At 31.1% G+C, this 17,435-nt stretch overlaps 4 protein-coding genes across 4 annotated transcripts; 1 reads left to right on the top strand and 3 right to left on the bottom strand.

Annotated features, from left to right (window-relative positions):
• Positions 1–194: 194 nt before the first annotated feature.
• On the bottom strand, positions 195–9,310 carry LOC123699295. Its single transcript, XM_045646220.1, has 10 exons — positions 9,296–9,310; positions 8,891–9,087; positions 8,377–8,563; positions 7,072–7,268; positions 6,339–6,406; positions 4,681–4,833; positions 3,576–3,674; positions 3,212–3,271; positions 729–921; positions 195–456 (listed from the first exon to the last, which is right to left on the bottom strand). Exons 2-10 carry the CDS (start codon positions 9,072–9,074, stop codon positions 272–274), a joined length of 1,326 nt encoding a protein of 441 aa, XP_045502176.1. The 5' UTR covers positions 9,075–9,087; positions 9,296–9,310; the 3' UTR covers positions 195–271.
• On the bottom strand, positions 6,326–7,458 carry LOC123699038 (ejaculatory bulb-specific protein 3-like). Its single transcript, XM_045645893.1, has 3 exons — positions 7,423–7,458; positions 7,072–7,268; positions 6,326–6,528 (listed from the first exon to the last, which is right to left on the bottom strand). The coding sequence occupies exons 2-3, from the start codon at positions 7,250–7,252 to the stop codon at positions 6,344–6,346; spliced, it is 366 nt and encodes a 121-aa protein (XP_045501849.1). The 5' UTR covers positions 7,253–7,268; positions 7,423–7,458; the 3' UTR covers positions 6,326–6,343.
• Positions 9,311–12,240: 2,930 nt separating the features above from the next.
• Positions 12,241–13,356, top strand: LOC123699294. Its single transcript, XM_045646218.1, has one exon. It carries the CDS (start codon positions 12,241–12,243, stop codon positions 13,354–13,356), a length of 1,116 nt encoding a protein of 371 aa, XP_045502174.1.
• A 1,319-nt stretch (positions 13,357–14,675) lies between these two features.
• Positions 14,676–15,872, bottom strand: LOC123699036 (allergen Tha p 1-like). The gene is made up of 3 exons (XM_045645891.1): positions 15,756–15,872; positions 15,291–15,478; positions 14,676–15,056 (listed from the first exon to the last, which is right to left on the bottom strand). Exons 2-3 carry the CDS (start codon positions 15,475–15,477, stop codon positions 14,869–14,871), a joined length of 375 nt encoding a protein of 124 aa, XP_045501847.1. The 5' UTR covers position 15,478; positions 15,756–15,872; the 3' UTR covers positions 14,676–14,868.
• Between the last annotated feature and the right edge of the window lie 1,563 nt (positions 15,873–17,435).

The following is a 17,435-nucleotide window of genomic DNA, read 5'->3' as shown; positions in this document are numbered from 1 at the left end:
TGAGGACTTTTGATACGATCATCTGGACATGCCAAGGAATAACTGTAGCGATTTTCAAAACTATAAGATTTATTTCCGCTAATTTAACAAATTTTCTCGCAACTAATTTTAAGATCGGGTTACACATTTTTAAGTATCGAATTCATAAGTATGTACCGATTATATTTAGAAATTGATTTAATCAAACACCAGTATAATGTTTAATATTTTTATTAGATAAATATTTATCTCTAGAGTCTATAGTTGCTGTAAATCAATCATTCGAAGTCCCTTAATATCCTTTAACAATTTCCAAAAAGGTGTCCATGTATTTTCCTTCAGGATCAAACTTCTTGACGAAGTTATCATATTCCGTGGGCATTTTCTTGCGTAAGCCAGTCAAGAAGGTGTTAGCCAAATGTTTTTGAGCTGGGTTACATTTTACGCACGCCGTTTCTAAAGAATCGGGAATTATGGCTGGAAGAAAGACTAACATTATTTTAATGAGGTATTATTTTTACAGATATTATTTCTTAATATGGAAACACTAATATATTTTTGAACACCTTAGATTACAACAATATTTATCACATCACTTTCAGTCGTAGGCATCCAACTCACAATAGAATGCATAATAATATATCATGAGTTAAACTTTCTATCAATTTTCTGGTTACATTTTAAACTAGTAATATTCTTATCCAGTTGCATTAGATTGCATGAAATCACAGAGTATGAAATTGACGCACCCAAATAGCTAGCCGGCACCTCATCACAAGGTTGTCTTTCCAAGAAGCAGTCGACGAATTCCTGTAGTTTCTTCGGATCTTCAACCACGGCGTTCATGTCCAAATAGTCATTGGCTGTTCTATAATATTCTATTTGCTGGGCCATCGAAGCGCCAAAAAGAGTACACAGAAGTATTATGGTCTTCATTTCAAACTAAGAAAAAAAAAACAATAAAATAAAATCGGGGAAATAAATTAGGCAAAAAAGTACATTCATGTTTCAGTCAAATTTTTTATACGAGTAGGTACCTATAGTTTCTCACAGCGATACCTACTTATATTTTCGTCGAAAAAAAGTTTTCAATGTTAGCTTTTTACTTTTTTTTTTAAATTCGGTTTTGATTACAAACCATATAATATTTTTCCAATAGGGGGAACTATAAGCACCTACTAGCTCTATATAAAATAAGAACTAGTCAAGAATTTCAATTCGTTCTATTTTTAACCGACTTCAAAAATAAAGAGGAGGTTATCAATTCGGCCGGTATATTTTTTATTTCAATCAAAATAGTTATTTTTATCAATGGTAAATTACTTACGTCTATGACACCACAAGTATAAACACTGGATATCGGGACATATTTGCGATCCTTTTTATATTACATTTGAGTAGACACACACATATACTCAAGAAAATTAAAAGTAATTCCTATGCAAACGTTTAGCACCAATTACTTGCTATAAATTGGATGGATCCTATCACATTATGATTGATAAATAGCCTCATAAAACTCTGATTAAAAAATAAACACCAACAAAATGGTCAAGCCGTACCTGCTCAATGATCTAAAAATGGTAGAAATGACCTACGGAATACAAATATGAAATTAAAAATTTTTACAATCACAAATTCTCCACACCTACGTAACAAACGTAAAAAATAAGACTACATGTAAATTATATAATTCGTAACTTGAACCAAACTGGAGACCCAACAAACCAAAAAGCATGAAAATGGACTTTAGATGATTGATTGCTCTAAGGATGATACCTAAGTATATAATATTAAAATAATGCTTTTTAAATAAAAAAGCTAATAATAAGTTCATGTAAATACTTTTGTTTAAAACCTGAGTAATTTATTTTATTACCGGACACATACTTAGTGATAAAGTAATAAACTGTAAAGATAAGTGCAATTATTCGTATGGTAACTAGTTAGTATATCTATAGGAAATAGTTGTATACTATATATACCTATTAGATACAGTTATATAACTGGAAAATTCGATCGCAATTGAAAAATATTAAATCGAGTTTTAGATTAAAATATTGCCTACGGCAAAAATATTGGCCCCACAAATTTTGTATCTCAATCTATGAAATCAATGAATGAAATCTAATTATTTGCTTATATTTTAATTTATAATCAACAGAGTTCTAATTATTATTATACTAGACAATGGTAATACCCTATCTATTCGTAAAAGTAAATCTTAGGTACGTATAGCCTATTAACAATTAAAAACCGCAACAGCATTAGAAAACAGAAAACATGATATTGTCTCTTTAATATCCGAAGAGCAAAAAATATAATAATTTTATATCAATTAATTCTCTTTAGCGCGATAATATTTAGTTATAGATATTCATTTGTAAAATAATATATTATATTTAATACCTACGTAATACCACTCCCATCTCTTTGAGTTATGAAAAATTAACAAGATAAATATGTTTACAAAATACATACCTCAAAAATAACGTTCCTAATTTTAGTAAAATTTGTTAAATATTTTACAAAAAAGCGAATATCTTGAACCTGTTGAGAAAACTGAATGACCAAACTGAATTCTAAGTTTGACTCAAAATACATATTATATGAGCAACTATTTAATTAGAAGGATATACATACTATAATATAATGATTCATAACCTACCACAATGTAAAGTCTATATTATTAATTATTGTGTAAATTAGCAAAAATTGCAGATCTATGCTAATTTTAACTTATCTACATATAGGAATAGGATCCGGGTTCGTTTTTCTGTCCATTTTATGGAGAAAATAGAGTTTGAATTTATTCAAATCTAAAATTACGTAGTTTTACCTACTTTAAAAGACTTTTGTAGGAGAGTATACTAAGTGAAAACTATTTATTTAATATATTTTATATCATATTTATTTAAGTATTTATTAATCAAAATCAAAGCTTTTCGCTCTACATACTACATCATGAAAAAAAATTAAACAAAAAGTTTATCTTTATGAAAAAATTATGACCGCAACAATGTATAAACTGAGTACGATGTTTGTAAAATCTGAAATATAGAAAAGTTCTTGTTAAATTGTTGAAATAAATATGACTATATTATAATCATTCATAATTACAATCGATAACGTATAGAATGTATACGCATAGATATCGTTCGTATTTTTAGAAATTTTAATAAAAAGGGGCAAAAAACTTTGTAATAAAATTCCATTATAGGTACCTACTTACCGAAACAAATAGATCCATATCAAATATCTTTATATTGAAGGCTACGATCTCCAATGGTCGCTGAAAATCACACTTTACTGAATTAAAGCATACAGCAAAAAAGTGGGGTTGGTATAAATTACGATATGATGAAAGATGATTTAATTTTTGTTTGTTATAATTACAATTACAAATCCGCTTATAATGGGCTAATTATTAATAGATAATATATCTATAATAATTTAAACCACTTTTTATCACATTGTGTATTTAATTTATTAACAAGCCGGAGTGACTACCTATCATACATTTAAAGAAATTTAAGTCATGTGTATCTAACTCCAATAATAATCTGTTAATAAAATAATAACGTAACAGAAATTACCTGTGATCTGGCGATCATAATCTGCACTACTTTGCGTATTTTTGTTTCGTATATATCTTCCCAGCCAGCACAATATATCAATGTTGCCGTTTCTAAAGACTAAAAATCAATATATGAGATTATAATAATTACCTATTATTAAGTGTACATAAATAAATTGAAGTATTACTCTACTAAAGTATAATACAATAAGCTCAAAATCCATAGATTTCACAATGGGAATGACTTTATGAAATGATGAAATAACATTCCACAGAAATGCAGCAAAAGCATAGTGAATTATACTAATAAAATACATATTATGTATGCCAGGTCTGGCTCATTGGCTGTGGCTATTATGTTGTTATGTGAATATGTAATTAATGAATTACCGTTTCCTTCAATTTAGCTGAATAAAGGCATGGTAAAAATATATGAATGACTGATCCTATTACAAATATTATATACTTCAAATCAAACCCACCACCCTAAAACATTCAAGAAAGATTAGATTTTGACAATAATAATATTACATGTAGGTACTTGGAATAAATAATACAATGTTTAGTTACAGTGGTGAGAGTGTACATGCAGTTGCAAAGTTGTATCATAGTAGCAACCAGAATCAAACCCAACCAAATATTAAACGTGTCTTGTATCAAATTCACCAATCTAAAACAAATAACGGATTGACTATAATACTTATTAGTTATTACTAATATATGTTATTATAGATATGAAATTGGGCGAGTGGAAATTACCTGAAAAGTCTATTCTGTTCGGCAATGACTTGCCTAATATTTGCATAAATATTATCTTTCGACTTCAGAGCATCTTCGAACATTTTGCAGTAAATTTTCATTTTCAAACATGCATGATTAACGGATAACCCAAAGAAACCATCATAACCAATAAAGCTGAATATATATGTTGAAGCAGCGTATAACATATAGGCAAACATTATTTCGTAATACGGACTTTTGAATCTATCTTCAGAACTGCCATACGGAGTTCGAATATCATGTATCATAAACCTTTGGGGCTCAGATGTAAATAAATAACTGTATGCAGTTTTTATCCCGGCCATTATAGGAAAAATTAATACAACAGATAGTACTGTTATTACCCATCCCCGTTCGCTGTATACTAAACTATTTCTAATGCTCAAATCAATTATCTGTTGATAAGACGCAGGCAAATTGTTATATAAAGCATAATCCCGGTCTATTTCGTTTATTATTTGTAGAGCCAATTCTTCCTTATAGTTTTGACATATTACCTGAAAATTTTAGTTAATAATAAACAAAAATTCACATTAAAGAATAGTCAATTAGGAAACTAAATACCATCACCTTAAAATAAATAGCAAGAAATGGTCCAATTAAATTAGTTTGTTGAATTATGTTATTTATATCGAAGTCAATACAATATCGATAAGTATCGTAAAACGCAAGCGCACAGATAGGTAAAACCGATAAAATAATTAAACCTAAAATACAATCAAATCATTATAATATAAATTCTTAAAGAAATTTAATAATGGATATATTATAAAGAGACCCACAAAAGATAAAGATGCGTCTTTTAAAGTACTTAGGATTAGGATATGAAAGAGATGCCGCCATTGCAAAAGCCGTATACCGATAAGTTTCTTTAAAGCTTGTATACTTTCTCTCATCCTCTGAAATATATTATAAAATAAATTTATTTCAGCATCATCTTCAACAAAACATAAATCGATGCAGCCATTCCAAAACCAGTAGATATAAAATTAACTTTAAGTGAATAAAATAGCTATAAAATAAATAATATACCGGAGTAGTTGTTGTAAAAAGAATTTTCCATTTCAAAATTGATTGAATCCGAACCATCCATGACTACGTTGCTTCTACGTTGGTGTCCTCAAAGTGCAGTTGGCATTCTAAGTAATTTGTGTAGTTTCCCAATAATATAGAAAACTGTACAAGTGCACATATACAGTGTGTTTCGTATTACATGCAACGTCAATGATTGCTATGGTACCCATTAAAGATTAGTGATTTTACCTATAGATACTCATAAATTCGCAATAGAAGGATAATTTTTCGTTTTGATAAAAAAATTCTATTGATATTATCACAATATTTATATACCAAATAACTTTAATAATTTATAATGTGTTTTTTTTTCACTCTCAAGTTAATAGTGGTAGTAAATATTGATTCATTTTTATATTTATATCGACCAGTAACCAGTTATTAATTCAAGTTAAGTGAAAAAAAAAAACATAATGTTCAAGCACATTCCAGGAACACCCTGCAATAATATCATTACGAAATGGAAAAAATGGATCAAAGACTCTATCTATCGAAATTAAAAGAGAATCCAGTAATTATTTTCTATTATGGCTTTAAACAGGTGAAATTAAAAATTTAAAGATCAATTGCCTTAAACTTAACAAGAAATTTTATTCCGTACTTTTACCCTGCAGCAAACTATAATTAACATTAATCAAAGGGACATTATTCATTACATTATCCTTTTCATTATCACATTATAAATTTGCAGGAAATAAATGATCAGACAAGCTTTGTCATATTATAATATTCACACGTGAAGTTACCACCTTTACCAAAAAAAGTAACATTCTGATCCCAAAAATTCAAATATTATCAAGTTTGAAATAGCTACATTCATTATAACTCTATACTAATATATTATAATCTATGGAAGAGTATGGTTGTAGAAATTAAAAAGGAAAATTTATATCTAAAAATTTATTTTGTCAAAATTGTTCATGCTTACAATGTTTAGTAAGAGCCAATAATCTTCTGAAGAGCAGGTATGTAGTGGTTGCTGGGATCGTATTTCTTCTGGAACAAGCTATAATACTTAGGGTATCTAGTTCTTAGGTTCCACAAGAATCTGCTCCAGAGATGTTTTTGGAGGCTGCTGCATCTCTTGCATGACGTCCTCAAAGAATCTGCTAAGATGTCTGTAAAATTCACAATTATTATATGTAAATTATACAAGCAAATTAAATACATTAAATACAAGTAAAAACAAATACAAGCGTAATCAATCAGAAACATTAACTTTATTTCATAAGGTTTACACTACACGTACCAACAAAAATAATAAAAAACCTTATTCCATGTTGATCGACTTTTTCCTTCCGTCTTCCGATATTGGAAAAATAAGTTATATAAATGGTAACAGACAAGAAATCCGAAAAATAAATGCGAAAGTAACACTGTCTGTCTGTCTGTTACTCAATCACGCCTTAACTACTGAACCAATTTGCATGAAATTCGGTATTGAGATATTTTGTACCCGAGAAAGGACATAGGATAGGTTTTATCCCGGAAATCCCACGGGAACGGGAACTATGCGGGTTTTTCTTTAACTGCGCGGGCGATGCCGCGAGTGGAAGAGATATATATGATACTAGCATATATATCTCTTTGCAAATTCTGCTCTTGAGTTACAAGTGTTGACACTAACACAACATCTTTAAAAATATAGACGGTGTACTTACTTTTGTAGCTCTGTGCGAGAGGGGAGCAGGGAGCGCGACCCAAATAGCAGTCCATATAGCCCTTAACAATAACCGGGTCCTTCATCAACTTATCTATGTTCAAATGATCATTGCCAGTTTTGTAGAAGGCAATACCCATGCTCAATGCGACCATAGCCGAAAGAACTATGAGGACTTTCATTTTTAAGTTTCTGTAACTGTAAATGTGTGTCAATCAGTTGTTCCAAAATAATATATCTGCTGTTATAGAGCTGCCTACTTAGGATTTATAAAAATTACGTTATAAAGTCTTAATAGTAAATATTTATTATAAAACAATAAGATTGTATAGAAAAAAAATTGTTAACTTACCAAATGTTAGCCTGAATTGAAACTATACGGATTTCGGATAAGCCATAGCCCTTATATACTTCTTTATATCATTCTTGGTAATGCGTTATACAATCAAAGTGGATTTTAATGGCTATTGTTATAAAATTGTCACTTAAGATAATTATATTTTTGATTCCTTCATTTGACTAAATTGATTGATATTGTATTACTATTTTTCTATCCAAAAACATACCTACAGTCTAAAGTCTCCAATATTAGTAACTATTTATAAATGTGTTCGATTGCGACTATGTAGAGTGGTCTTATAAACCAGGAATAGAATAGCCCAAAAAATACTGTAAATCCTAAGATTTACCACCTCTGCGTGGAAAAAAGTTCGATCAGTTCTGAATCATTACAAAAAGGTTTGTTTGGTATGTCCAGGCTAAACTCAAAAAGTTCTGCATGGATTTACTTCAAATTTTGCACGAATATTACTAACAGGTCGGGTCATAATATTTTATGCTATATATCATTATGTAAAGACCAATAGTAGCGGAGCAATGCGGATAAAACCGTGGGGCACAGCTCTATCTTTATTAAAACTGTGCGCTCAGCAAAATATTATGCACCATATGAAAGTTTACAACTAAATTCTAATGGTAAACAATGATTAGGACTAGGTTATTCTAAAAACTCCTAAAAGTTAGCCCGTTTTTATAAATTCATATGGGTAAATTTCAGGATATTATACTGGTAAAACTTCAGATTTCATTCATTAATTTAATACATAAAACGTCCATGTTTGTGAATTGTGATGGATATACGCACCCCCACTCGTGTAAAAATTAATCTCCTGTTGAAAATAATGCAGCAATTCTCAGGTTTAGAAACTTAGTTTCATAATACATTAAACAAAATATATAAAATACAATAGTTTTGAAAAAAAAAAACATTTATATTTTATTGAACAAATCGTTGTTTATTAACAATTATTCAACTTCCGATAATGCTTTCAAAAGCGGACTGAAGTAAATTCCTTTTGGGTCGTATTTGCTTTTAAATGCTTCCATTTCTTGAGGCACCGTTTTTTGAACTCCTACAATAAATTTCAGGAAATTTTTCTTCTGCACTGTAGTACATTTTAAACAGGCTGTTTTAACCGCATCTTCTAGATTATCTGTTGGTAATTAAATATTGACAATAAATACAGATAAAAAATAAATAGCAAAAATTTAAAATGCATACTCGTTTCACTGTTTATCTGTCGAATACATCAATGAAACCTATTCATATTTACCTATTTTAAATAGGTAATACGTGAAACAATACAATCTTAATACATGATACATGGAACTGAGCTTGAAAAAAAAGATCATTGCGACGTTTAAAATCTGATACCATAGAGTTTGTTTGGACTTACGTCTCTACTAAGTATAAAAAACTTTATTTATGCTGCGTTATCACAATAATTCACTTTAAATCATGACAAAGAATATGTACGAACCCTTATAGCTTTGAGAGATTGGAGTACATGGGTTTCTATCAAGGAAGCAGTCGATGAAAGCCTGCAGCTCCACTGGGTTGTTCATCACTTTATCCACGTCAATCTGATCACCAGCTGTATGATAGTACACTTCATCTGTAGATACGAAGACAACCAAAACGGCTATCAATATAAGGTACTTCATTTTTACGCTGTTCCTGAAAATAAAACTCAATTCAAAAAAAAGCTACATAGTATTAATATAGGTATGTATTTTATGTTATTTTAAAATTTGTATGATAAGTAATATTATATTTTTTGAGCTTAAAATATATTATAGCTTATTATAAATACAATTACTTAGCTACATATATTTAATAGCAAAATTAGATTTAATTTTATTAAAAATATCGTTATATTTCTTACCAATTGTTTGTGAATCGACGATGCAAAAGAGTAATATTTTGCGTTTATATATCAGTCCTAAAACAATTACGAGCTTAATTATTACCTATATATATATATATATATATATATATATATATATATATATATATATCAATTACTTTAATTATTTAAATTATTACGTGTGTTTAATAGTAGCAGACCTGTTTATTCCAATGTTTGCAAAAGCAAAAACACATCTATTACCCTAAATTTAAATCTATTTTATATAAAGGAAAAATAAAAATAAAGGAATTGTGTGAAAGTGAAGTAAATATTATAAATCCCATAGTGAAAAATTGCGATTGAACATTTGTCTTCGTATTTTCGTTGTCACACAATATAGCAATTACGTTAACAAATATCAAACAAGTGATAACTGCGTTAAAAACAACCGACTTCAAACTTGCACTTGCAAAATTTACAAATACCTACAGACAAAAATGCTCATAAAATAAAAACTATTGTGGGCCTATGGGCCTATCCGAATAAAATTTTTATGGGACCAATTCGACACCATCCCGCATCGAACAAAAAAAGAATCACGTAAATCGGTTCAGAAACCTCGGAGTAATCGGTGTACACTGTACATACATAAAATAAAATAAAAAAATATACCGGCCGAATTGATAACCTCCTCCTTTTTTTTGAAGTCGGTTAAAAAGTAGATTGGGCAGCTTTAAAATATCAAGAGAGATCATCCATAGAAATAATAACATAGGAATGATCTAAAGAAGAGAACACGACAGGTTAAAAAAAACAGGAAAAAGCTTTTACACAACTATAGATACAATCGGGGTGAAAAAGAAAAAATGATTAATAATATAAACTCGAATAATAATGCTAAATTAAAAGTACCAAGTACAATTTTATGCAAACCACCGAGTATTAGGCTTCCTATTTAGGTTCCTTTTTTTCCTAAGTTCCAACTGTCATGTTGTATAAACCTATATGTACCCAGGCAACAAGGAAGCAAGTGCCTTCGCTAAACATACTTCAGGGTTTAATCGTACCGTGTTTATAATACGTGTTCGAGATACAAATGCGTTGTATTTTTACATTTCATTAAACACATGAACATATTATACATAAACTAAGCGGCAAATGTTAATCTGGTAATGACCACGTTCAAGGTATGTACATTAAGTAAAATATTGCAAATTGCTAGCGCTAGCGCAGATATTTTTTGGAACGTCTATACATAATATAATAAAATCATAGGGGAGTAAAAACTGTTTAAGACTACTTAGGGCGTCCAAAATCGATGTAGAAGCCAAAAATATATTTATTATTTTTTTGAATTTTTTGTCTGTTTGTCTCTATATATTTCCGGTCTAAACTCGAAAAGTACTGCATGGATTAACTTCAAATTTGGTACAGATATAGCTTGATAGGATAGGTTTTATCCGCGAAAACCCAAGGAAACGGGAACTAAGCGGGTTTTACTTTGACAACGCAGGCGATACCGCTGACGCTGGCGGAAAGCTAGTAGGATAATAAACTGATCTATACTCACATGAAATGCCTACTCCCAGTAGGCTTCTAGTAAATAAGCGGCTAATAAATGAAAATAATAACGCTTTTATAACAGTGCAATACGCTATCAATATTCAATATTTATTCAAGTCTCCTTTTTTATATCTAAACTTGACGCTAACTCATTCTCTAAGTATAACACTTGAACAGCCCGAATTATATTAAAAAATACCAAATACATTTTTTTATTTCTAGACCTTTAAAATAAGTATAATGAGTTAATGGCGCGTTTCGCAATGTGTGCACATGCAATCACAAAGATTAAGGACAATCATAATTATTAAATAAATCCTCCTAAACTATCAACAAGTTATCTCGTTATAATAAATTTGCTTCGTTTATTGATCACACATATTGAATTTGAAATATAAATTACTAGCTTACCTAATAAATTATATACTAAAACCTTCCTCTTGGATCACTCTATCTATTAAAAAAACCGCATCAAAATCCGTTGCGTAGTTTTAAAGATTTAAGCATACAAAGGGACATAGGGACAGAGAAAGCGACTTTGTTTTATACATAGAGATCTATGTGATCTGTGGTTTTATACTATGTAGTTATAACAGAAATAATGAATCATTATTTCGGCGTTGGTTGGTCAAGCAATATTACTATGAAATTATCATTGCTAATTAATTAGCTAGTTAAGGGACTTTTTGATTGATGATATAATTATTGGGCGTAGGTATTATTATCATCGCTATCTAAGAAAGAGGAGTATAGTACGTACCTATTTCTTTATAATAGCTACATAACCTTTCTCTATAAAGTCAGGACTCGCATTAGTCCCTGTCAACTTAAATTTATGCACATAATTAATTTAAATAGCTTAGAGTTAATGCGATTATCCGATTATATCGCTATAAAATAACAATTACCAACATTGTCATTTTGATTAAGTTTATAGATGATGTCACGTTCTGTGGTCAGTTTTGTGCAAACTAGAGGCATCACGTACATAAGAGTTTTAGGAATTCATAACATATAGTGTACACTTGCATATTTGTGAGGTAGTTGTTTATTTACTTTCCAACATGCTATAACGCTCAGTTAAATCACGTACCTATTACGAAAACTTATGACATTTAATTATAAGCTATAGTTGTAAATTCATTTAAGAAACATAAAAATATTTAAGAATAAAGTTATTAAATAATTACCTATTGCATACTAATATACCTACTAGCATTGTCAATATAATAAGCATAATATTATATTCCATGCTTAATATTTTGTTATTATAAACATGAAATATCCTTTTATCACCGACTGATTCGTAAATCAGTGGTGCGCTAGACGCGTTCGGAATCGGACGTGATTAGTGCTAGCACAGTAAGGAATAACAATTCGCGTCACGCGCGGCTTTGCCGCTGCATGAACTTTTTATAATGAGTTGTAAAACACTCATTGTAAATGAGCTGTTGGCGTTCATTCAAAATGCCATCGATACCATGGACGAGGTTAGCATCATGCAAATCTGCAAAACTAACTTTAAGGAGGAGGAAATTAGCAGTGGCAAGGTGCTACTCTACCAAACGCTGGACAAGATTGCCACGATGCCGTCCCGCCGCAGGAACGGGGGTGAAAAATGCATACAGGATATCATCAGCCTATTGAAGGTGACTGATCCCGATGACGTGCCCGATTTCGTCGCAAAGGAGTTGCATAAACTTCCTCCGGTGGGATTTGACCACGTCGATGTTACGAGGCTCCTTAAGGACATCACATTCCTTAAGGCGAGTCTGGCCGAGGTACACACCAAGTTGGAGGCTTCAGAGAAGACCATCTCCGATTTACGAGTCGAGTTAGCGTCATATCGCGATGCGCATGCAATATGTAGGTCACCCGTGCCGTCATATGTGAATGCACGTCGCGGAGCTCAAAATGCATGCGTCGGCATTTTAACTGCTGATGTTGATGTGTCGCCGACCGCCGATGACCCGAGTGATGCCCCGCGCCCCGCTCCCGTTACCTCTCCCCCGGAGAAGACATCGCATGTCACGTTGCCAGCTGCTCCTCAATGTGACTACGCCGCCGCAGCCTCAAAAATGACTGCGACCCCAAAATCATCAAAAGGAGTAAACGCACCCGTGCGGAAAAGTTTACCTTCAAAAACGAAGGACGTTGACGAGGATGGCTTCACAAAAGTCCAGAAGAAGAAGAAGTTGAATCGTCAGAACAAGTGCGGCACCGCAGCGAAAGATCCAAACTTGCGGATGCGCGCAGAGGTGCCGACGACGCCGCTCTATGTGTCTCGTGTGCACTACTGTACCAAGACTGAAGATGTTGTCGAGTACTTGCATGCGAAGACAGGTTTGAGTCTGCGAGTGGAACGTCTGGAGTCTCGCCATAAAGTGAGCTTCAACTCCTTCGTGGTGAGAGTACCGACCGCCAAGCTGAGCGTCTACATGGACGAAGGGTTTTGGCCGCAGGGAGTTGTGTTTCGCCGCTTCCGCGGACGGATACCCGGCCCCCCGGAATCGCGTCACACGCCGAAGGCATAGCGTGTATTAATTTAGTATTTAAGTAGTTTTAAGTTCATATGGGCCGTAGTTTTTAAGTTATATTAAGACCTTTAACTGTAACTACATTTGTTGCCTGAAATAAAGAAAAAAAATAAATAAATAAATAAATAAATAAATAAAAAAAAAAAAAATTAGTCCTATTCTGATATCAAGATAATAGTTAGTTTCTAAATCTATACATATAATAAATGCATGTATGCGTTTATACGTAAGTATGTGTGTCCCCGAAACTGTAAGTATTTTCCAATTCTACTACATATTTCTCAATGTGTAGCTTGTAGCTGACCGCGAAATAATATCAAAAGCAAAGCTACAAGATGTGAAGAAGAAACAAAAATGATTATAAGTACAAATACATATCATCGTATTAAATTATACTGTAGTGAGTGTTTCATAATCTATACATATTATAATAAATCTGTAGAAGGGTCAATTCTGTACATTGAAAATATTGAAAAAATAAATACCAGGGGGTGTTACTGGATCGATACCAAACCCAAATATGTGATTAAAAAAATTTTTGTCTGTCTGTCTGTCTGTCTGTCTGTCTGTCTGTCTGTATGTGAAGGCATCACGTGAAAACTAACGGTTCGATTTCGATGAAACTTGGTATAATTATACCTTACTAGCGGTCCGCCCCGGCTTCGCCCGTGGTACATATTAACGTTTTCTCTACATAAGAACCATCCTCGTACTTCAAGGAATATAATAAAAAAAGAATTATCGAAATCGGTTCAGCCGTTCTTGAGTTATGGAATTACAACGAAAAGTGGCATTGATTTTTATATATTAGATTATCCTGGGCGTAAAATAGGATACTTTTTATCCTGGAAAAATACGTAGAAAAAATTTATCTTAATTTTTCAGTTTTATCCATAGACGTTGTTCTGTAGAACCGCGAACACATGTTGCGTATTATTATAAGCCTAGCCGTATTTGGGTCCAATAGATATTTATAAGATGTCATTGTCAGAGTTAGGTACTCAAAATGGAGAAATTAACCATCCACGCGAAGACCGACATCCGCGCGGACGGAGTCGCGGGCGGAAGCTAGTATACAATAAAACAGTTATTAGGTACTAACGACGATAAAACTTATTAAAAAAAAGTACGTATTATATGAATGTCTCTAAAATTTAAAATAATTAATTCTATACTATTATGTATTTTATACTGCAGTGTGATATTTTTCATGTTTTATATTATCTTCTCCTATCGATTATCGAAATGTATAGATATTGAGATTTGAAAGGGGATTTTCGGGAGATCTTTTTAAAGTTTATATTAAAACAATAAAATTTTTAACAAAATTTATTTAAATATTTAAACATATAAGCAAATAAAATGCGTCGCCTAAAATAAATTAACACAATACTCATGCAATACTGCGATGACGTTAGGATAAAAATCCTCTAACCACTTTTGGAATTTAATAATATTCGTAAATTTAATTGTGATGTTATAACTTAAACATAGTTAACGTTGTATCGTTTAGTTGGAGGCTTCCAGGAATTCTTTGAAGGCTTGGGTGTATTGGCCCTTGGGGTCTTCCTTGTTGACAAGCTGTTGCCACATGTCAGGTAACTTGGTTTGGAATCCGCGTACCACAGTACGAACCAATTCACGTTGTTTCGGTGTGCATTTCGCGCATGAGGTTCTCAAAGCTTCTGGTATTACCTCTGTGAAAATAAAATTATAATATTAAAGTGCTACAATATTATGCTATAAGAGCAGAGATATGAACGAAAATTTTCTAGTCTGTACAATTTATAAATTGCATTGAATACTTTAATAAATTAAATTAATTAAACACTAATGTTACATATATCAATATATCAATGCTTTCATTTATTTAATTAAACAGGGACAATTTTTTTCAAAAAATGAATTACTTTTATATGAAGCAAACTTACTTTTGAAGTCATTTCCCTCAGGGGTGCAAGGGCCAGCGTCCAAGAAACATTTTCCATAATTCTTCAGAAGGCGGAGGTTTTCTACCAATTCCTGAGCGTTGAAGTTGTCGTATTCTGGGTTATACGTGTCAGCGGGGAGGGACACTACCACTGCCACTAGAGCTGTCAAAACCAAAATTGTCTTCATTCTGAAAAATAATAAGTAGGAATGAATAAGTGCACCGTATATTACTTAAATTTTATCATAAAAATGTTTTTATAGATTTTAATTTTGAAATAAATGAAAGTAAAACTTTGAACCCAGTAACATAACAACAAACGTTAATAATATTAGCTACAAGAATATCTCATAATTTCCTGAATTTCAGTTATAAGTAATAACTGAATCTTAATGACAAAAATAAACACACGACAAAGGCCAACAAATGTGCAACCAAATATTATTTGAATTTATTTATTACTTACGTAACTAGCTTGTTTCCCTGTCAGTCCAGTACTGCGCTGAGTTATTAGCAAGCAATCTTATATATGGTTCTACAGAAACGACCTTATATCTTGATCAGCAAATTGAGTGGAAAAGACGAGCCAACAGCGAGGAATTGCTGACGTATTGTTATAAAAAAAATACATGACATTTTATAATGTTTGGCCAAAACATTTTACGCTTGCAATTAATTGATCGTAGAAATACTATTCTAAAAATACAGTTATATTATTCCAATGTTTGGATAAATATGAAATATTTTTTGTAACCCGGTATAACATCTAGGGAACTTTTTGACGAAGTTCAACCCGGTACTAACATAATATTATAGAGTTTATGTTAAAGGATTATATAATTGTTCTTCATTTGAAAGAAAAACTCATAGAAATTTTTTAGGTATAGGTTTTTATATCAATAAATTAAAGTTCGAGATAAGAAAAAAAATATGGTTTATATTATCATCTATGACATTTTTAGTAAAATGAAGTATTTTAGTATTTTTCCAACAAAATAACAATGAATGACTAATTCATTCTCTTAATTATTTTATAATCGATATTTAATAGATAGTCTATTTTCTGATCTTTGATAAAATTCCTCTCTTTTTTGAATAATTTGTAGATTACACTAGAAATGGGATTTCCGGTTGTTAAACTTACATGTAAATACTAGATATTTTATAATAATCAATGTAGAAAAAAATAAACCAATGGACTACTTGAGTCAAATGTACCTTGGTTTGTATATAACTGTTATAAAAATAATACAATAGTAGGTATTATTTTTAAGAAAGAATGCGATAAAGCAGAACATAATCGCAACAGTACCTAGTCTCTTGTTATGCCAGATTGCATAGGTATGTATGGTTAACGAGACTACGGTAAGTGATATTCAAATATTTACATATTTTCTATAGACGTCGTCATTCTATATTTGATTTTACATGATCAATGTTGTGCATTAATGATATATTCCATAAAAACATAAAAAAAAAACATGTGACTTCTATTTACGCCAATATTTTTTGCTTCCCATAAACTGGTAAAATCTTTCAATAATAAAATGTAATAAAATGTACATATATGTAGAACAAACAAATATTCCTACCATTTTATTAATCCTTTCATATTATTCTCTTTATAGTGTTTGTAATTCGTTATAAGTTTTGCACCAAGAGATACCTTATATCCTTAAGGGTATATGCGTCATAAAAACTGTGAAATTTAACAAGTGCGTTTATTAATTACAGTGATCGAATAATCTATCCTATGTGACAAAAAACCCACCCACTTGTTAGTAGTAAGACACCCGCTATAAAAATAGTTAACTATAAGTACATTTATGATTAAAAAGTTACGCATCACAATCGTTAATTGAATATAAAATATTCCATGAAACATAATTTGAAAAAAATACTATTCTACCTACTTCCATATCCATCCATATCCTCATGTAGTAGTGTAGTATTTTTCATGCTAAATTAATATCGAGAATCCTAACTATTATTAGAAATGTGCGTGATTATTGTTTGTTGGATTGTCATTCATTCACGTCGCAACGGAGCGATTTTAGGATATGATTTTTGTAAATGGACAAAGTTAAAAGAAAAAAATACCTAGCAGATTAAAGCTATCCATCGTCGAAAACAGAATGAAAATCGA

The sequence above is a fragment of the Colias croceus genome, chromosome 17 (assembly GCF_905220415.1).
Source record: "Colias croceus chromosome 17, ilColCroc2.1".
Lineage (NCBI taxonomy): Eukaryota > Metazoa > Arthropoda > Insecta > Lepidoptera > Pieridae > Colias > Colias croceus.
Note: the sequence above shows the minus strand (reverse complement) of the source record. Positions and strands in the feature narration are given on the sequence as shown.